This window comes from Conger conger, chromosome 5 (genome assembly GCF_963514075.1).
Source record: "Conger conger chromosome 5, fConCon1.1, whole genome shotgun sequence".
NCBI lineage: Eukaryota > Metazoa > Chordata > Actinopteri > Anguilliformes > Congridae > Conger > Conger conger.
The window spans coordinates 51188735-51210604 of NC_083764.1; the positions used below are offsets into that span (position 1 = coordinate 51188735).

A 21870-nucleotide genomic window follows, 5' to 3' on the forward strand; every position below is an offset into this window, starting at 1 on the left:
TATAAGATTCCAGTCTTCTATATGTCTTTTCCATGGATGTTACATGGGTCAACTCATTCTTGCTCCCCAGTGAAACAGGATGACTTTTGGTTGTTTCAATTTGAAATTAATTTAAGGTGTAAATTGTGATGCAATCTTATAATTATATATTTTTGCAGCACAATAGCTGGTTATATCAGTGCCTGGGGCGAGATAAGCCCCAGCCACCCTTCACCAGTTCACCTTTCTTGTATTTTAAGGAATCAACCCAGGGGACAGCCCAAGCAGCACACAGAGAGGCGTGCAAGAAAATAGATTATTTTATTTCTTAAGACAGTTTCACACACACACTAACCCTGGTTCCCTCCCCTCCTTACAAGACCAACCCTCCACTGCTGTAGGCAAAACCCATAAGCTGAGGAGTCAAAGCAGGCAAGGCATAGCACACACCTGCTTAACCAGCTGACACACGCACCACACACTGATACAGTAATTAGCACGGCCCAAGATAAACTGCAGCCAAATCTCAAATCCTCCTCCCACTCCCAACTAGTACACCACACAACCAGACAAATAAACAAAAACACCATTCTGCCTATTCTACCCCCTTTTATCAGTTTTCCTCAATCAATGCCCATATTCACACACCAGTCACTCACTATAAAAGTGCAAAAACATAATTTTAGGTTGCATTTTTTTAATAAGGTGGCTAATTTGGTTACAATTTGGAGTCCACGTGGATGGCAATAAACGGGTCCTCATCCATGTTATTGATTATAAAGTGAGCTTGCCCATCGCTGCCCACGGTCACCTGCTTGCCGGTGCAATGGTTGCCCTCCTTCTGACCAGAGATGATGTCACAATATGTCCCACCAGGCAGTGCGGTGTTCAGAGTCATGTCAAGAGGCCTGTCAGTGACAGAGGTCATGTTATAGTTTGTGTGGCTCAGAAACATACTCATGTCAGTGGCAGTTGGAAAGAGTTTAAAAATGAAAATTTCAGCGGTCGGATTGGAACCGACAATCTCTGGCTTGCTAGGACCAAATGTACTTGACTGCATCAATTTAATCATTTGAAATTACCCAGCGAAAGGTATCTCAGAAACACGACTTAGTAAGTTCTGTGCACGAGTACGTTTTCTCGCGCGCATAAGTTACTTTACGTTTTTTTGCAATGTCCCTTTCGGGGCTCTGTAAGTTTGTGACACAAGAGATATAAAACATTATAACACATGCAAATCAAGAATAAGCATATTCAAGTGTGAGTGATGATTGTTAATATTTGCTAAAATATGTACTTTTAAAAAAATATTACACTTGACATAAATACAGAATGTACATATTAATTAATGTAATCTTTTTTTAAATATTATAAATATTTTAAATATTTTGCAATGGAAGACTGTACCAGAGTTCAGAGGAGTTAGATCCTTACCAGTCATCATTATTGAAGACAATGAACCCATGGTTTCCACGGCCAAAAGCAACCTGGTTGCTCCCGTTATCCCACCAGTGTGAGAATGGCTGGGTGTTGACAACATTACGGAAAATGACCATGTTTCTGCATAGGGAAGGGCCAGAATTGATAAAATGTTGTATTAGTTCTGCATGAAAGCTTCTATTTCAACAATTGTAACCTCTTGCTCACCTGATCTGGCGCCATCTGTGCTCGCACACCCAGCCGTCCCCACAGGTGGTGTCCGGGTTGATGGGGACAGGCTTTGTGGAACCATTTGAGTAGCTTGGGGGTCCCATCCAGTCATTCTGGTCCTGAAAAACAATACATGGTAAATGCTAATGTCAGTATGGCAATAGTTTTGATTGTGTTAATTGCAGTCAGAAGTAACATTAAATGTATCTCCAGGAAAATATTCAGAGCAACTTAGAATGACAGACCTGGCTAACAACATTCCCAAGACCAACAAGTATAAATGCAGCATGAATTCCCCCCCTGTAATGAAGTAAACGTTTGCCAACTTCATCAGTTATAATACAAAATCTAATTTAATATAATATAATGAAGAAAAAGGTACTGGGAGGTGGGAATAGGAATACATTTAAGCTTTATGGAACAAGAACCCATGGTATATTGAGTTCCATAACGCTTTTATACTACGGTTACCACGTTTATCTTTTAACGTTTCACTAAATAAAGACAAGATAAACTTTAAATTAATGTATTTTTAATGGAACTGTTTTATGGTAAATGTATTCTTCCACTGAACAGTAGTTTATTGGTTACTAAGCAATGGTATTGCGAATGTTAGCAAGCAATAATGTATCCCCACTGCACTAACATTAGATAGCTAGCTGACATACAAGTAATTTGTCTTTGTTGTAGACGTTTATCTGGACACTGCCAGACAACATGCAGTTGTTGAAATAACTCATAAGTTATCGCCTGGGTTAGGTAATCTTACTGGTATTTCGATGTTTGCTTAGTTGTATATTTTTTGTTGCTACTCCTTTCCGAAACCCCAAGAAGGTCAAATGACACTTTAAAATCACTCATTTTGTTTTACTTTGGTAGGTTACTAGTGGCGAGATGATGATAATGTTAAGTTAATTTTGATTACAAAGTAGATAGCGGTGATCTACATCGCTATACAATTTTAAAAGATGTGTTAAAGATGTGTTAATATTCCATTTAGCTCTGCGTATATCGTGGATATTGGCATGGCTGAAACGCAAACTGACCAATAGAGACAATGGACCGCATCTATCCGTTGTATATTTACATTTGCTGGACCTTCTGCATTTTTAAAATAGTTTTTCATGCTTTGTTCCCCCATTCTCTCCCCAATTTGGAATGCTCTTTTGTATTTTACCAGCATTCATTGCTACAACCTCGGAAATGCGATATCAGCTATTGCTTCTAATGAAACCACATTTCAGCTCACACAAACACGAGTTACCTTTCCATCCACAATGTGACGATCCCAGCGGAAGCTAGACATCACCCTGGTTACTCCATATGGATGGGCCAGCATAAAACCCATGGCCATTTTGTAAATTCTGAGCAACAAGAAAGACAGAAACCAGATGTGACAGTGTGACAGTGCTATTTCCTATGGTCTCCAGGTCCAGAGTAGTATCGAAGTAACACAAGTTACCTGGGGTCCCAGAAGGTGATAACTGAGCTACCTCCTGCTCCATGGCCTCTCTGGTTGTCATGATTGTCCACAAACACTAAAGCCTTGTCCGAGGACATGAATCCCCAGCCTTCACCCCAGTTCCTGTAGCAGACCCAGGACAATTAGGAACACATACACACATACAGGCATACACACAAATACATACATGCACATACAAACGTGCCCACACACATACACACAAAGACATACAATCATGTCCAGATTCACAAACAGCCTTTTGTTTAATCTCTAAAAGCAAATACATTCATCTTAACTGTTTTATAATTATTGCCATCATTGATGATAATAAATGTATACATTATATTGACATATAACATATCGTACCTCAGATAGGCCATCTTTTCACCATACATTTTGCGGATGACTGTTCCCAGTTTGGCGCTGTACTTGAATTCTGTGACCTGACCCAGTCCAGTATACTCACTTGCAGTAATGGGTTCCCCACCAAGGTCAATAACCTACAGTAGAATGTGAGAAGCACAAAAGTAGGATTAGCACTCCATCCACTGGTCAACATACCCTCATACCTGATGTCCTTACTATCTGAATGCTTAAGTAAGGCTCACCTCTTGGTAGATGAAAGGCTGTGAGTTGATGTGGAACCAGTTTGTGTTGAGGCTGTGGAGCTGGCTGTACACAGCCTTCAAGTCCCCAGGCCACATATGCTTGCAGGCATCTACCCTGAATCCAGCCACACCCATGTCAATCAGAGTGTTCATGTACTCTGCCACCTTCCCACGTACATAGTCCTTCTGCAGGTTCAAGTCCAGGAGGCTGACCAGCCGACAGTCCCGCACCTGTCAGAACCATAGACTATAAAAAAGTATATATAGACAAAATGCCTGTGACATCACCTACTGATTTTCCCCTGCTTGCGAAAAAGCATTTTGAAGCCAGGGCAGTGCATTTTTTTGTGTTACAATGTAGCACAATTTGAAGCTAGAAACTGCAGAGTAGGGAAAGGAGGGGACCGTTATAGGGTCATGAAGTCTGGGCCCGGTCCTGGTCCTGGTCATCTAGTAAGCGCCATAAGATATTGCCCCCAATGTGACGTTCACTGATTAGGCAGTGGTGCAACCTGTCCCTGATTGGTACACAAAATAATAATATATTGTCCAAATGATACAATAACTTAAAGGTAGAATAGGGATTTTTTGTGTTAAAACACTGTTACAAGACCATTGTAAATGCCTTCCTAACATGGAAAAAGGCTCACTGACATGTCGACTCACCCTCTGCCTGTGTTTATAGTCCTTAAATCCAGGTTTCAAAATATACACATGACTCACTTTGAATAATACCAGGTCGCTATTGGTAGCAACAAGCAAATTAGCCATAGTTAGCTTGACAAATTTACAAATATCCACCAGGCAATATGAATATAGTAGCAAGCATTGCGAGCATAGTTGCACAAGCTTTGTGCATCAGGTGGATATTTGTAAATTTGGCAAGCTAACTAATAGCTAATTTGCTTGTTGCTACCAATAACAAATTGGTATCGTTTTATAACTAGATATTTTTTCTTCACTTGGATAATAAGCAATCGTAAGCTATACAGAGTTTCAGTGATCCCTTGTCTGGAGTGCAATTTCAGCAGCTACACGTTCCTTCTATCTCTTTACGTGTTCAATCCTGCGTGTTTAGCTAAACTTTTATTTGTCTCAAACTGTAAGTTACAGTTACATTGTTTGTGGTAGACTATCATATCTTACTAATATAGACAGCTAGTTAGATAGCCAAATAAGTTGCTTGCTCCTAATGTAGTTGGTCAGCTGAAGTGAAAACTTCAAAAAGACCAAAAATAGAAATAGTGTTGTGAACTGAACTGTATAATAATGCTATATACTATATATTATAGACTGGGGGAAGGATAAACAGTGTTGTGGTCTGAGGGTGTTTGTTGCTACAATTCCTCTCTTGGTCGTTAGGAGTCAGAAACTACCTATTTTAACTTTAAGAAAAGGGGAGCATGGGGTGACATTAAAAAACTCAATTTGAAACTACATGATCTTGTGAGAAAAAAAAAAGGATTAACTTTGTATTTTGACACTGAAACAGGTAGCTGAACAACCTATACTGGAGCCAACCACACTAGCACTAAAGAACAACAAGACCAGGAAGACATGGCCCATTGGTCACAACAAATCTGGGTATCCCGTCATCCAGAGAGATTTTAATGAAAAATGTAGTTGTTCTGCTTGTTTTTTTCTCATTTAAATCCATACAAATTATAAAGTTGGCGGCTATTCACATCAGCTACATCATCAGTCAGTCTCTCATAATTCGAGTGACCGGGGTTAGCTAGTTAGCTAAATTAGCGGGTTACAGCTGGACCAAAGCATCATTGCTTAATCTAATGAGTGGAAACATCATAGCTGTCGACATCCAATGTAAAGTGAGCTAGCAAAACGCAAAAGTAGGCTGTCAGATTTATTGATCGGCTGCAATGGAGCCGGTAGAATGTTAAAATGATGGCTGACGTTGATGGCTGCATGTAAGAGCTGTCCTCATATCGCTCAGGATAACCAAGGTATCTGTATGCTAACCTTACCGTATTTTTGTTGGAGTATCATGTGATGGACGTGTTTGTTTTGAGAAGTTTTGCCCCATATTTAGGAAATGGCTACGCTGACTGTGATTTTCAAAATGCCGACACACATAATTTAAGCATTTAATCCAAATGAGCTCAACTGAAAAAAGCATGACAGTGCTCGTTTAACAAGCGTACACAGGGAATAGGTTAACTCAATCAAAGATTAAGTTATTATTCGCAGTCATACCTGGAAAATGTCATGGTAGCTCTCAATATTACCGCTGCTCGTCTTGCATTTATCATTATTGAAGTCCCAGGAGGAGTAGGGCACGGAGGGGAAGTCGGGCTTGTGGGCATTAAAGTATGTGCCACAAGATGAATGCTTGCCTTCACCCCCACTAGCTCCACACATGTGGTTGATGACCACATCGACATAGATATTCACCTGGAGGAACAAATCATTATTATGTGCCACACTAACAACACACTTGATGTTACCCCAGGTAACTTGTGTTACACTTGTTAAGTAGAATCGTACAGACTGCATGTTACATTGGCATACTGCATTATATTAAGGAGTGAACAAAAACTCAGTGTAAGTACAGAGCTTTAATTTTTGTAAATGTAATAATTGGAGCCATGCATGTGATAACACCTTGGATAAGGACTTGCAAGTAAGTATCTGCATATAAATATGAAAAGAAATATCAGAAAACTAATCGGTAATTGTAGGGAAATGCATTATTCCAGTGTGATAAGAAATACCTATTTGTCAACTGCATGCTCAGTAATTCCATCTAATTACTTCCACATTCTGTCTCCCTTGGTAACTTCTGGACTCATTTTTAGACTTGCAGAAATGTACTTCATTCAATCACAAAAATGAAATGTTTAGTAATATTTTACCCCAACGTTATTGCACCTGGTGACCATGTCTCTCAATTCTTGCTCGCTTCCTGATCGAGAGCACAGGTTGTAGCTGATTGGCTGGTACCTCTCCCACCACGGCCGCCAGGGATTTGAGAGGACAATGCTCTCAGTGGGAGGGGAGATCTGACACAACAGACATACCCATCAATCAAAGATACTAGCAACAACAGCAACATTACATTACATTAATGGCATATGGTAGACGCTCTTATCCAAAGCAATGTACAACAACGTATTACCAGGGATAAGTGCCCTGAAAGACCCTATAGGGAAGTACAATTTAGTACAACAAAGATTTAGTACAACAAAGATCTTATATCAGTATATATACTGGTATACCTATTTGATCATTGGAATTATTATTATATATGAATATACAGCTTATCTAGTCAAACAAAACTAGCAAAGGTATCATCCTAGTAACACAAGTAAATAACAACAGTTAAGGTTTACAGGGAGTTAGGGAGGGGCAGGGAGAGGTGCAGCTTGAAGAGGTACCATCACCAGGTTGAAGAGGTACCAATTGGTGACATCACCAAAAACAACAGCACCAGTCATGACCATATTTCTTGTGGTCAAACAAGCAAAATTGCTTGCTCTTGCCGATGATTAGAGACAATCAACTTTTTAGATAGCTGGTTGTCTCTAAAGTTTGTGAAGTACATGTGGAGAATATTGTGGATGTGTTGGATGGACATGTGTATTACATGCCATTATTTTGAGAACCTGATTAGCCTAACACAAATGAGGCTGGCACAATGTTAAACCTGGATTTGGGGATTTTTGGAGTGTTTGTTATCCATGCGTAGCCAGCCCATCATAGTAAGACATTTTTTTAAAGTAAAGGCAGCTCCCACAAGAGATTTATTTTTTCCCCACTTCATTTCTTCACATTCTACTACTAATATCCCAGTGAATGCACTGGATTGAGTTCAATGCATAGAGTAGTAATATTAGTAGTAGTAGTAGACAAATAATGGGACTAGTATTGTAGTTTGAATACTGTAAATTAAGTTTAAGCACTGCATCACTATAAACTACAACCTTTGCTTGATCATGGTTTATAATATTAAATGGTTTATAAGAGCTTATTTACTAAAGCTTTGTGGTTCAATCTAACTGCAATAGTTTTTAGAAAACATAACAGTTTGACTGAAGTGTTACTTTGCCTTTCAAACTATGTTCAACCATTTCAAATTTGTTTTGTTATCAGTCAGATGTGCATTATGTACACACATATTGCATTTGAGCATAAAGCCTAGTGCTGGATATCATTAACAACATGCTGAAACATGCAGGCTTGTAGATTAGCACACAAGTAATTTCAGACAATATACTTGGTTAGTCTTAATGACTGTACTTACCTGAACCCCACCAAAACCATTGGGTGCTAAATACCGCTCACATTCCTCCGCTATGTCAGCCCAGCGCCACTCAAATAAATGAACTATGGACGTCCTCCCATGTTTCATGTGTGGGTCATATTGAGCACGAGTCATATGCAAAACTAAGGCCAAAATGAAGATCTTCATTTTCACCTGGTGAAGGATGGACACATTACCCAGAGGATAAGCAACTGGTACTGCATATATACACAGTAATGCATTCACACTGTCCAATGAAATCTGTTAGATGTTATTTATTGTATAACTGTACTTAATCAGAAGTAAGGAAAATGAGAAGCTAACAGGTGCAGAATGGTATTTGTTTCTCACCGGTTACACTGGTTACAAATTGACAAATCAAGGTGACCTGTTTATTTAAACATGATATATTCGCATGAAGCACATGTCGCTAATTCAAGATGCTTACCCTTCCTCTAATAAAGTTTGCCATGGTGATTAGCAACTTCATGGTCACATATTGCTATGGATACTTCAGTGGATAGACTGCCATATTCAGACATCTAACATAAATGCCTTTTTTAAATGAACTGTGATATGTTCAATATTTTGTGTTGTGCCTTCCACTATAGATCGATGTAGTCACAGGCAAACTGGGATGACTACAACCTTCCCTGTGTCCTCTTTGGAAAATGTCCTTACAAGCCATGCTCAACATTTTATGAAACAGGTGAATGGTACAAATATGAAAAATAATTATATGGGAAATGCATACATTTTGTTTATAAAAGATTATCAAATGTGAGTTTATTGGGTAGTTTTACTTTATCAAATGTAAGTGATTAAAGTTAGTAAAACAATGTTATCAAACTATGTTGGCTAGTTTCAAAACAACATTTTCATTTTATATACTTAAATTTGTCCTGCAATTATACCAACTGCACCAAACAAAACATGTTTGTTGCCTGAGAAATATCAAACCAGCGTTTTCTTGGATTTAGTACCCAACATTTATAAATCAGCCCTGAATGTGTTATTTGATTGGTTTCTAGTTTGTACCTCTGGCAGCCAATTATGTTCATTTTAAATACAAAATGTGTTAATAGTTTTTGTAATCTTGCACACAGAAACAACGTGATAGATAATGTTTGTATTCATTGGACTTAGTCCAATGTATAAAAAAACACTTTCTGTTTATTCTTTACACAACGCTGGCTTTTCCCAGGCCTGTTGAGTGGGAACACCTGGACTGGCCTCACAGAACTTTAAATAACTCCTGTGGCTTTTTTACACTTGTTTAGTGCCGCCCCTTGAGTCTCATAGACTAGACATACATTTTTCATCAGAATATTATATTACCCATTCCATATCCAATATACTGTATACAGCATAAACAAATCCTATAATATTAATCTGGCAAATACGACTGAGATGGTCAGTGCATCATATTGTTAGCCAGGTAATGTATTTTTGTGACTTTTTTGTGACTTTACTGAAAGCATAACCTTTGAAATATTCAATGTACATTCATAATTCTTCAATCAATTCAGTCTGAACTACAACTAATTCTTAAGGCAGTGTCACTCCTGGGAAATCAGAAAAGGAAAACAGGCATTGTCTTCTGTTAATAACAATTCTTCACCTGGAGACCATGGGGTAAAAGCAAGGTGACTTGACATCATTTTAGAGAGGCCAGAAGTAGACAGCTTGCCACTGCGACAAAATAACTCTGTCCTCGATACAAAATCAATTTCAATATAACAAAAAGTTAATTAAAATATGAAGAGTGTGGATTATCCAAGATTTCAGGAAACTTCCTGGGTGCGTTTTTACAGGTCACTTATAATGCCAATCTATTTTCTCACTTGACAATAAATAAATAGATGGCACAATTGAGACATTCAGTTCTTTGCTATGCTGTATACGGTAATGTATAAATGTACTCATTAATTATAATTCTAAGAATTACATGAAAACGTCCATGCAGGAAATGCGTATGAACTTATTTTGGCTGCCCTGCCTACTGCTTGCTAGCGAGCTGACTGGTCAAACTTTATCACAATATGTGCAAATGAATAAATGACAGCATAAGCCAGGTTATGGATTCTTGGTTAACTTGTTTGTCTAAATTGTCTTAGATTAATCCAAACTACCTACCTCTTGGGATGCGAGTGGATCAATTGCTTCACACAACTAGACGTTGTTTTACATTTGTCCACTTGCTTTCAGTGTTGACCTTTTGTCTACATGCTGGATGTTCTTGCCAAAGCAAATTGTAATCTTGGCACAGATGTTTTGTGTGGATGAAATTCATGTCAACAGTAAAGGTATTCAAGCAAAAGAAATACCAAAAAAACATTTTACCCCTTATTGTAAGTCTCAACCAGCCTGTATTTGGGCCCAAGTGGGTTTATTTGTGTTCAACAGTTCTTTTATCACAGTGAAATTTTCAATCAGTCAGGTCACAGAGTATACAGTATACTGCTTGAAAGCAATACAACTCACGGTTGTAGTAACTATTTTACTATAACATTGTTTTAACAATAATGGTCCCTTATTTTGTAATATTTCGGGTGGCAAAAAAAACTCACCACACCTTCTATGCATTCTGAAAACCCACAGATGACACAAATCATGGTAAAGTGGAACCAAATCCATAATAATTTTTAATTCCAAAATCCAATTAGGCATATATCAGTGAGCATCTAAATATGTTATTATTAGGACAATGGTGTCTGCAGGAGGTCATTCATAGATGCCTTGATTAGGGTATCAGCATGCCTTTGATGTTGGTGGAGGGGAAACAGACTGCATTCTTAGAAGCAATATTTTGTGGGTTTTTTAAAAGTTTGAGGCAGAAAAACTCTGAAACAGTGGCGAGCAAAAATTCCCCAAGGGGAAGAAATCTCAGGAGGAATCTGGCTATAGAGGGATTCCCATCCTCTGTTGGCCTATAGGCTGAGATGATAACAGTTCAGGTGTTAAACTAACAGGTAAACTAGAAAATCCACATGGATGGATGTAAAGTATTCAGTTCAGAGGGGAAGGGGATGAATCTGTAGCTCCAGGACAGGAACCATGTCCATGACCTCAGAGCTGGGGTACGGTTGGAGTGGTCAATGAGCTTGGGGGGAAGGGGCAGGTACCCCAGGAAAAAGAAACAAAGAAAGATGTTAGGCACTAGTATCAGTACATAGAATAAAATGTTCTCATGCATAGAACACCTGTCCCACACAAACCTCCCCAGTGACGAAGGGTGTAACTAACCCCAAAGGCATGCTCAGTGCTTCCAGTCATGTGTGGATTTATAGAACTAGTAGCCTGACCGGCCAGGCATGACCAAAATGCCAGTACTTTACAAACCTCCCTGGTGACTAAGGTTGTAATTAACCCCACCGGCACCGTTAATGCATGTACAGTGTTGCCTGTTACCTGTGGATTTATAGAACCATTATATACAAATCAGTGGAACTAATTCCTCATTCACCATTTGGCCATGGGAAACTTCAAAAGGCCTCTTCACAGTGGGCTGCAGGAAGGAGCAGGAACTGGGAGGTGTTAATGTTTGTGTGTGTGCGTGGCTGCGTGTGTGTCTGTCTAAATGTGGGTGGCCGAGCAAACTTCACGCTGGCACCTCTCATACTATTAAGATTATTTTATTATATAAAGTAACCTGCCATGTGACTTGAAATAATCACGTGGCAAGTTATTTTATGTCATTTAATGCCCCGTTGTAGTAACTGAACTAGGTCATTTGTAATTTAACAGTGGAGAAATTAAAATGTCCGCAGCCGGATTTGAACCGAGGAACTCTGCTCTGTTAGTCAGATGCCTGCATATTAGTATCTCTAGTATCTCATGCGCACAAGTTAGTGTCTCGTGTGCATGAGTTAGTTTTCTCCTGAGCGCCAGTTAGTATCTTGTGTGCACAAGTAATTTTTTTTGTGAAGTACATTACAATTATTTTTTCGTTTTTTTGCAATGTCCATTTAGGGGCTCCGTACATACGCAATGGGCGGCCTGTAGTGTAGTGGTTAAGGTAAATGACTGGGACACCCAAGGTCGGTGGTTCTAATCCCAGTGTAGCCACAATAAGATCCGCACAGCCGTTGGGCCCTTGAGCAAGGCCCTTAACCCTGCATTGCTCCAGGGGAGGATTGTCTCCTGCTTAGTCTAATCAACTGTACGTCACTCTGGATAAGAGCGTCTGCCAAAATGCCAATAATGTAATGTAATGCAAAACATAATAATAATAATCATCATCATCATCATCATCAATTGCAGTGTGCTTACCTGTTTCATCTTCAGTTTTAAATGTCAGGATCACAGAACTGCATCACAACTGGAACATACAGTATATCCTAATCATTTAGGGCTTTAAATCTGCAATTGATCCATGCTGTTTAAATTATTCAGATAGCCTGCAAAAAAAGGCTCTACATGTGCGGTGGGCAGATTATTCCATGTCCATATTAAATTCTGCTTGCAACAATACAAAGTGCACTGGCCAAGTGGGCAACAAAATAATAGAAGCCACCAGGCTCAAAGCTTGTATTGGTCCTTTAAGTTGCTGGATATTATTTTACCAACAGAGGTCACTATAAAGCAACAATATGAATGGTGGAATTGATGTCCTTTTGAGAATTTTATGAAAAGTAACGGGAATGTTGAGCTATTGACTTAATTTTTCTCCACTTTAGTAGAATGTTCTTCTTCTTTAGTAGATGAGCCATAACTACAAAGGAATACAACTGCAAATGTATGTAAACAAGTACGTATTTTATCTGAGATTCAGTGGTTTGTGTGTATGATTTGACCAGTTCTAAATCCACATGGCATTTCAGCACTCCCTCTCTGGAAAATTAAGAATGAACTGAAATGGTGATGTCTGAGTTCTTGCTGTAGCCCTGTATCAGGTGGTATATCTGCACCCACCCAGATGACGTACAAACGAACATTTCAAAGGAGAGCACGGAGGCCGGGGGCTTTGCACAGCAATCTCAGGGATACTCCACATTCTTCCTGGTATGCAGTTTCTTACTGGTACAAAGCATAACTTTTTGAGTGACTGGGGTTCCAGTGTTGGACAATGTGTCTTTTCAGTCCCTCTCTGAAGTTTTTTAGGTGAAGACACAGTAGTGGTCTTAAGATCATATTCACACTTCTTAACCAGCAGGGAGAGTGAGAGTGAAAGAGAGTTCAAGGGTTCACTCTGCCAGGCAGTGAGCAATTACATGGCCAGTCAGCACAACCTCTGAAACACAACCTCTCCACTGTGGTGTGTGAACACATTTTGTGCGGCCTGTAAAGTTCCAGACCTGGGTCAAATATGTAATTGTTTTAGATTCAAATACTTTTCTATGCTTTACTGAGCTTGTCTGGTGTATTGGAACCTATGAAATATTCTCAGAAAGTGCAAGCCTATTGGTTGTCTCAATTGCACCAGGCAAGATCAATCAAGCACATCTCCAAACAATGACATATTTGTCCCAGGTCTGACATTTACGCTTTATTGTTGTCACAGAATCACCCTTTAACTGCTGCTACTAGGTCTGGTTATCAGGTTCTATTCTACACATTTTTATAGTTGACATCTGTTGAATTACGCAATTATCTAGCCTACAAATCTACTTACGATGTACCTCAGGCTGTTCCCGCTATCTTTTTATTATATGTCCATGACCTCACTTTTTTCAGCTGTTGTGCATGAATTCCTGCCAGTTTAATTTGGATTTTGGAGACTTCCAAGGTAGAATAAATAGTGGCGACTGGATCTGCAAAAATGGTAATGTGGTAAGACCAAGCAAGAACACAGTGGGACCTAGGAACTTATTTACACAGTGAAATGGGTGAAAAAGAGTTATACAATGATTATGAAGATGAAGATGCCGAAAAATGACAAACTAGAGCTGGGAAGCTGGTGGGTTCTGGTGGCCAGTACTTAGAACTGTAACACCACTGGCATGCAAAAAGTCACTCTGCTGAAAGCTTGGCAAAACATCACTTGTTTTTGTGTATTTATGCTTCAGAACAGTCCTTTCATAGATTTTGGTTAAAGTGAATACTTGACAGACATCTTGGTCATGGATCAAATAGAAAGCCTCTATCAGACATTCTGTAAACATATAAATGACAGAAAAACATAATCTCTCTCTCAAGCTTACATATTTCTAAATTGTGTTTTAAAGTTTATAAAATAGCTCACTGTCTGCTTTTATATTTGAGTCCTAACAATGCAGATCGGTTTGGGAATGAACAGTAGCAGTGTCATTTGTGAACTGGGGAGTACACAAGATCTTGTATCGGGAATTGAAGTGTGTGCAAAGCTCTATTTGAATGTTAAATCCTTAGTCCTACTGGGACATAGAGTAACTCATATTTTACCTCTGGGTACGATTCCTATTTGAAAATGCTGAATTGTTCTTCAAAGCCCATGGGATAAAAAAATGAATAATTGTATTACTATTGAAATTAACTCTTGATTACTGAAATATGGAAGCTTTCAGGAAGCCGTATGTTGAAAAGTTTAACAACTAGTGTCCTTGAACAATCGTAGACTAGCCATAAATGTGGAAAAACTGGTTACTTGTTACATTTCCATACAAATGGGCAACCAGCCGAAAAACCGCAACTACCTTTTTTCACTTTGGAAAAAGCACAGTCGCGTATTAGCTGGCAACCTTGTCTCCAGGTAGCCTATGTTGTTCCATGCCAGTCCTCAGGTATATAGTTACAATATCTGTTGTTCAGCGAGTCACCTATTATTTAATAGCTTGGTCTTGATGTTTCAAGTTTCCCTTTTCATGCAATCATCCCTTGTCAGTGTCATGCCTTCAAAATATTTGGAGACTGGAAATATTACCATGTTACATGCTGTCTTTTGTCATTTTTTACCCAAGTTGAAATAATGCCCCTGTTGTGCAGTAATATGTCTAATTAATGTGCTTATACTGACTTATATTGTTTTGGCTGTGGTTCAGCCTATTGCAGCATGATTGTAAAGCCTATTATGGATTTTTAATTGATTAAATGTTGGCGGTTACCAAAACATGAAAATACTGAAAATGCCCATCCCTACTTGATAGCATTTCTCTACATCAAAAAATCATGTTCCAATATAAGAACAAAAATATACTATTCAGAACTTGCATGAACAAACACATCGTTTTTTTTTTCTTAGCTCACCTTTATTGCAAGTCCGGCCGACTTATTTCCAGTTTGGTAGAAATATACAATTGTGTTTCTAATCGGTAGGTACAGTGCCCATCACAGTCCCTAGGTCCAGGAGATGGAACAAGCAAAATAATTCAGCAGGCGCAATATGTTGCACCCAGCGCAACCTGTCTAAAACCACAGCCCTTTCTGCCATCGACACATTGGTTGTCTCTCTTCAATTCCATGGTGCAAGACAGTGATTTCAGTCTCTCTCCTGCTTTCTTTTTTCTTCCTGAATTTTTTTCTTTTGTTTCTGAAAATCACTGAGGTCTGGTTACCATGACAACAAAGTTGAATCTCATACTGGATCTCACCTCCACTGTTTCCACTCACCTGACACTCCCTCCACTGAGCAAACATGGATCCCTCCCTTCACAGAGTCTGCTGAGCTAACCTTGGACTGGCTCTTCTCTCTCCGCTCTTTCTGTTCTCTGCCTAGTCTTTTCCTTTTCACTCTGCAAAATTCTCCCCAATATATTTGCCTCTTACAACTCCCCTTGCTCACTACTTTTTTCTCTGTATTTCTGCCTGTCTCTTTCTTACTTTCTGAACCTCTCCACTTTGCTCTCTCACTCACACACACACACAGAAGCACACACACACAAATCCATGCTTCTCTCTCTCTCATTCTCCCTCTCTCACACACACACACACACACACACACACACAAACTCTCCCTTTGACTTTTTTACTTGTGCTTAGGGGGAAGACCAGTTTATAATCAGATTCTTTTCTGTGTCCAGTGAGCAATAAAAAGGGAAATTCATAAAAAAAATAACCAACAATTTCCTTTTTTTTGCTCATGCAGGCCCACGGGAAGTTAAAAGAAGAAAAGACAGTTTGAATGAGATAACCAAGAGAAGATCCCATAAGTGTGTGTAAACAGCTGTTTTCTAATTTTTGTCATAAAGGTTTTGAGCTGGCCAATGTCCAGGTTGGCCTGAAAGTCATGTTCCTCTGCTTGGGGGGAGCGTTTTTTCCTCCAAAAACTATTGCAAGTTAAAGCAATGTGTTTTTTTTATGTCATGCCATCTTCTCAGTGGGAAGAAAAGCATGTGAGCACAGATGAGCAGGTAGGATGTAAACGGCAAACATCACTCAGAAACTTTTTAATCACTTCTCTCTTTATTTTATGTTCCACATTTGTGCTTTGTAGTGTTGCCAGTGGCACTCTTCTTTACCATGTTCTTTAAATGTTTATTTTGCCATAGTGAAAATGTTTGCTCAACTCTTGAAACAGAATTGCAAAACATTTTTAGGGCCGTGTTGACATACAATTGCGTGCTGAGCTGGCAGAGCATGTGTTATGCTTGTGGGTCTAAAGAATGGAGTGAGAGAAGATCAGTGCTATGACAATGCTCGCATGCTCAACATGAAAGAATACCTCTGCTGGAAACGTTGCTCCACCCCATGCGATGGTTCATTGCACAGCTACTGTTTGTATGCAGCAGTTTTTTCCTCCTGTTTCCTCCTACAGTCCAAAAACATGCAGGTTAGGTTAACTGGAGAGTCTAAATTGCCCCTTGGTGTGCTCCTGCCATTGCCCTTGAGGCACTGAACTGGAGTTGGTCCCCGGGTGCCAGACTATGGCTGCCCACTGCTCCTAAGGATTTAGGATGGGTTCAATGCAGATGATGTATTTTATTGCCATGGAAGGCAATGACAACCATGAATAAATACATAAAATCAAAATAAAATACAATACAATCACTGGAGAATAAGAGGATGCTGTAGGGATATAGCCATTTACAATGGGGTAAATAGTTATTTGAAAAATACAATTTCCATTCAAAAACAATCATCAGTTAGTCTTTATATCGGAAAACCAAAAAATGAAACCAATAAACATGGCCCCCCTCCCACTGAATGACAGTAATCATCTGGCTCGTTCCATGTGTCCTTGAATGTGTTTTAAACAACATCATGAGGTAAACAGCATGAATCATATGCTTTTATCCAAAGGTTATGGGGATGCACATTTTGCTAATGAAAAACCATGACTAAGAGGCTACATGCTGTTTAAGATGAGCATTTTGAGGGGATATATTTATCTTGGCTTTATCAAAATCTATTGGTTCAATCCAATTTATTGTGTAGATTATTTGAGGTGCCATATAAAGTGTTTTCTGACAGGTTTTCTGATTAGTGTGAATCACACTGTGAGTCAATACCATGGAGGACTTGGTATCATTTTTTCATTTTTTAGATTTTTAACATTTTCCAAAAAAGAAAACAGAATGTGCAATATAGCAGTGCAGGAAGCCACTGTTGTGCCAGGGTCTGTTGATATACTATGCAGCAGCCACCATGTTGTCTGTCCTGACCAGCAGAGGCAAAAAATTATGGAGAGCAAGTAGAACTTCCCCCAGCTCCAAAAACATTTTTGTGCTGAGATGCTCAGCTTCATGTCCAATGGCCCCAATGCAACCATGCCCTGCTCATCCTGGAGCTGAGGTGACACGGTACAGTCACAGGTACAGTCAAAGTGCACCCTTGGCCAGCCGTATCTGGATTGCCATTGCTCTGCACATCCTAGTGAGCAGATAACTTGGGCATGTGGCTGCCCAACCACAACTGCTTCTGTATTATCTCCTCAAAGTCTTGGAGAAGAGGCATCACTGTCATCGTCAAGTGCAGCAAGGGACCCTTGGGGTCTTCTGGGAGAGAAACATCCAGGGCATTAACTGCCCTGCTGATCAATGCCCTGATCTGGAAGTTAGGCCATGGCTCCTCTGAGCCTGGTGCTTTCACTTCCCATACATGTCATTACATTAGAGTTATACAGCAATGTGAACAATATTAAATGTTTATTTTCCAACTGAGCATTCGGATTTATGCAGTTTACTATACCTTAAATGGGTTATGATGGTAGTGGTCATTACAAGTGAATGGGGATTCTATAAGATTCCATTCTTGTTCCATCTACTATGTTTGTGCCATGGATTTTACATGTGTTAACTCAATCTTACGCCCCAGTGAAACAGGATTACTTTTATTTGTTTCCACTTTAAAGAAATTTAAAGTGTAAATTGTGATGCAATCTTATAATCATATATTTTTTCAGCACAATATAGCTGGTTATATCAGTGCCTGGGGTAAACCACAGCTGGGACCCCGATAAACCCCAGCCATCCTTCACCAAAGTTCCCCTTCCATATATTTTAAGGAATCAACCCAGGAGACAGCCCAACCAGCACACAGAGAGGCTGACAAGACAATAGACTATTTTATTTCATAAGACAGTTTCACACACACGCCTCACAGCAAGGAGGTTCTGGGTTCGAATCCCCGTTGGCCGCGGCCTCTCTGTGTGGAGTTTGCATGTTCTCCCCGTGTTTGTGTGGGTTTCCTCTGGGTACTCCGGTTTCCTCCCACAGTCCAAAGACATGCAGGTGAGGCTGATTGGAGAGTGTAAATTGCCCATAGGTATGAGTGTGTGACTGAATGGTGTGTGTGTCCTGGCGACCTGTGCAGGGTGTATTCCTGCCTTTCGCCCAATGTATGCTGGGATAGGCTCCAGCCCCCCTGCGACCCTGTTCGGGATAAGCGGGTTGGGATAATGAATGAATGAATGAGTTTCACACACACACTAACCCTGGTTCCCTCTCCTCCTTACAGGACCAACCCTCCACTGCTGTCGGCAAAACCCATAGGCTGAGGAGTCAGAGCAGGCAAGGCATAGCTCACACCCGCTTAAGCAGCTGACACACACACCACACACTGATACAGTAATTAGCACGGCCCAGGATAAACTGCAGCAAAATCTCAAATCTCAAATCTCAAATTCCCAACTAGTACACCACACAACCAGACAAATAAACAAAAACACCCATTCTCCCTATTCTACACCTTTTGCCCCTTCCCCTCAGTCAATGCCCATGTTCACACACCAGTCACACACTCTCCTCCTGCTCTTATTCTTGTAAGCTGTGGGGTTGTTATTCTTCTTGGCGACATTGGCTCAGGAGGTAGGTGATAAGCGCAGTCGCCTGGCAGTCGGAGTGTTGCTGGTTCGATTCCCCGCCTGTGGTGTGTCGAACTGTCCCTGAGCAAGACACCAAATCCCTAAATGCTCCTGACAAGCTGGTTGGTGCCTTGGATGGCAGACAATCACTGTTGGTGTGTGAGCGTGTGTACGAATGGGTGAATGAGAAGCATCAGTTGTGAAGCATTTTGGGTAAATATTTATATATATAAATGCCAACCATGTACCATTTACCATAAAATGATTACTGTAGCTTAACCTCTTACTCACCTGATCTGGCGCCATCTGTGCTCGCACACCCAGCCGTCCCCACAGGTGGTGTCCGGGTTGATGGGGACAGGCTTTCTGGAACCATTTGAGTAGCTTGGGGGTCCCATCCAGTCATTCTGGTCCTGAAAAACAACACACGGTAAATGCTAATGTCAGTAAGGGAATAGCTTTCAATGTATTAATTGCAGTTGCAGAGATTAATCTTAATCTCATCTGTCCATAAAACTTTGTTCCAGAACTTGTCTGGCTCATCTCTTCTTTGAAAATAATACCTTCTGATTCTTACTACTGGCGAGTGGTTTACATCTTGTGGTATAGCATCTATATTGCTGCTCTCTAAATCTAAATCTAAATACCTTCACCCCTGCCCTGTGGAGATTGTTTGTGATGTCACTGACTGATGTTTTGGCATTTCACAGTTTCACAGTTTCATAGCTCCTACAGTGTTTCTGTCATCAACTGCTGTTGTTTTCCTTGGTCGACCTGTTTGATGTTTGTTGCTCAGTACAGCAGTGGTTTCTTTCTTTCTCAGGACATTCCAAGTTATTATACAAGCTATACCTAATTATTGTGCAATGGCGCTGATCGATTTCCCCTTTTTTTCACAGCTTTTCTCCCAAAGACAGCTCTCTGTTGGTTTATCTTTTCTAACACAAATGCAGTCTTCACAGTTTATTTCCAAAACTAAGAGTAGAATTTCAGAAACACCTGTCAGTGTCACATGTTCCAATGCTTTTGCTCACCTAAAAATTGGGTGGTCTGATACAAAAGGTGTATGAAGTTGTTTAACAAATCTAGATAAAAATACCAGGAAATAAAATCAGAAATTCAGATCTGTCACCTCATGTACATCATTTGAGGTCAAACTTAATTGTCTTCAATACATAGCAAAAACAAAGGAATTGACATTTCTGTCTCAATACTTTTGTATTTTACTAGCATTCATTGCTGCAACCTCTGAAACATGGTGTCAGCTATTGCTTCTAATGAAACCACATTTCAGCTCACACAAACACGAGTTACCTTTCCATCCACAATGTGACGATCCCATGCGGAAGCTAGACATCACCCTGGTTACTCCATATGGATGGGCCAGCATAAAACCCATGGCCATTTTGTAAATTCTGAGCAACAAGAAAGACAGAAACCAGATGTGACAGTGTGACAGTGCTATTTCCTATGGTCTCCAGGTCCAGAGTAGTATCGAAGTAACACAAGTTACCTGGGGTCCCAGAAGGTGATAACTGAGCTACCTCCTGCTCCATGGCCTCTCTGGTTGTCATGATTGTCCACAAACACTAAAGCCTTGTCCGAGGACATGAATCCCCAGCCTTCACCCCAGTTCCTGTAGCAGACCCAGGACAATTAGGAACACATACACACATACAGGCATACACACAAATACATACATGCACATACAAACGTGCCCACACACATACACACAAAGACATACAATCATGTCTAGATTCACTAACAGGCTTTTGCTAAATCTCTAAAAGCAAATTAATTTCTCAACTATTTTATAATTATTGATAAGACATTTTTTTATTGTGCCTATTCACATATAACATATCTTACCTCAGATAGGCCATCTTTTCACCATGCATTTTGCGGATGACTGTACTTGAATTCTGTGACCTGACCCAGACCAGTATACTCACTTGCAGTAATGGGTTCCCCACCAAGGTCAATAACCTACAGTAGAATGTGGGAAACACAAAAGTAGGATTAGCACTCCATCCACCAGTCAACATGCCCTCATACCTGAGGTTCTTACTGACTGAATGCTTCAGTAAGGCTCACCTCTTGGTAGATAAAATACATATATACTGTATATTGACAAAGTGCCCCCCCCCCCCCCCCTCTCCCGCTCACTGATTAGGCAGTAGTGATGACTTTTTCCCCACTGAAACAGCTGAACTACCTATGCTGGAGCCAACCACGCTAGGGTTAGAGAACAACATTTCTCAGCAAAACCAGGATGTCATGGCTGATTGGTCACAACAAATATTTAATATTCAAACAAATATACACTCAGTGAACAATTTATTCAATAGACGTGTACACCAGCTTGGTAATGCAAGTATTTAATCAGCCAATCATGTGGCAGCAACTGAATCCATATACACATGCAGATATGGTCAAGAGGTTCAGCTGTTTCTCAGACCAAATTTCAGAATTTCAAGAAACGTGATATAAGTGACTTCGACCATGGAATGAGTGTTGGTGCCAGACAGGGTGGTTTGAGTATCTCAGAAACTGCTGATCTCCTGTGTAAATCCTTTCACATGCAACAGTCTCTAGCGTTTGCAGAGAGTGGTGTTTAAAACAAAAAACATCCAGTGAACTGACAGGAAGGAGATAGTAATGCAAATAACTACAGTGGTATGCAAAAGAGCATCTCTGAACACACAACGGGTCAAACCTCTAAGTGGATAGGCTACAGCAGCAGAAGACCAAT

At 40.0% G+C, this 21870-nt stretch overlaps 1 protein-coding gene and 1 pseudogene across 1 annotated transcript; both read right to left on the reverse strand.

Annotated features, from left to right (window-relative positions):
* Positions 1 to 693: 693 nt before the first annotated feature.
* On the reverse strand, positions 694 to 10168 carry amy2a (amylase alpha 2A). The gene is made up of 11 exons (XM_061242233.1): positions 10097 to 10168; positions 7961 to 8134; positions 6573 to 6719; positions 5914 to 6111; positions 3700 to 3930; positions 3458 to 3591; positions 3092 to 3214; positions 2894 to 2993; positions 1627 to 1748; positions 1414 to 1539; positions 694 to 887 (listed from the first exon to the last, which is right to left on the reverse strand). The coding sequence occupies exons 2-11, from the start codon at positions 8126 to 8128 to the stop codon at positions 698 to 700; spliced, it is 1539 nt and encodes a 512-aa protein (XP_061098217.1). The 5' UTR covers positions 8129 to 8134; positions 10097 to 10168; the 3' UTR covers positions 694 to 697.
* A 9237-nt stretch (positions 10169 to 19405) lies between these two features.
* On the reverse strand, positions 19406 to 21233 carry LOC133128912 (alpha-amylase-like; annotated as a pseudogene).
* Between the last annotated feature and the right edge of the window lie 637 nt (positions 21234 to 21870).

What these genes read in the sequence shown, in the direction of transcription:
- amy2a (XM_061242233.1), bottom strand. Translation starts at nt 8,128, where the DNA reads ATGAAGATCTTCATTTTGGCCTTAGTTTTGCATATGACTCGTGCTCAA. An exon ending in AGCCTTTCATCTACCAAGAG is followed by an intron (nt 3,592 to 3,699) that starts GTGAGCCTTACT and finishes ATTCTACTGTAG; the next exon opens with GTTATTGACCTTGGTGGGGA. An exon ending in CACAGATGGCGCCAGATCAG is followed by an intron (nt 1,540 to 1,626) that starts GTGAGCAAGAGG and finishes TTCCCTATGCAG; the next exon opens with AAACATGGTCATTTTCCGTA.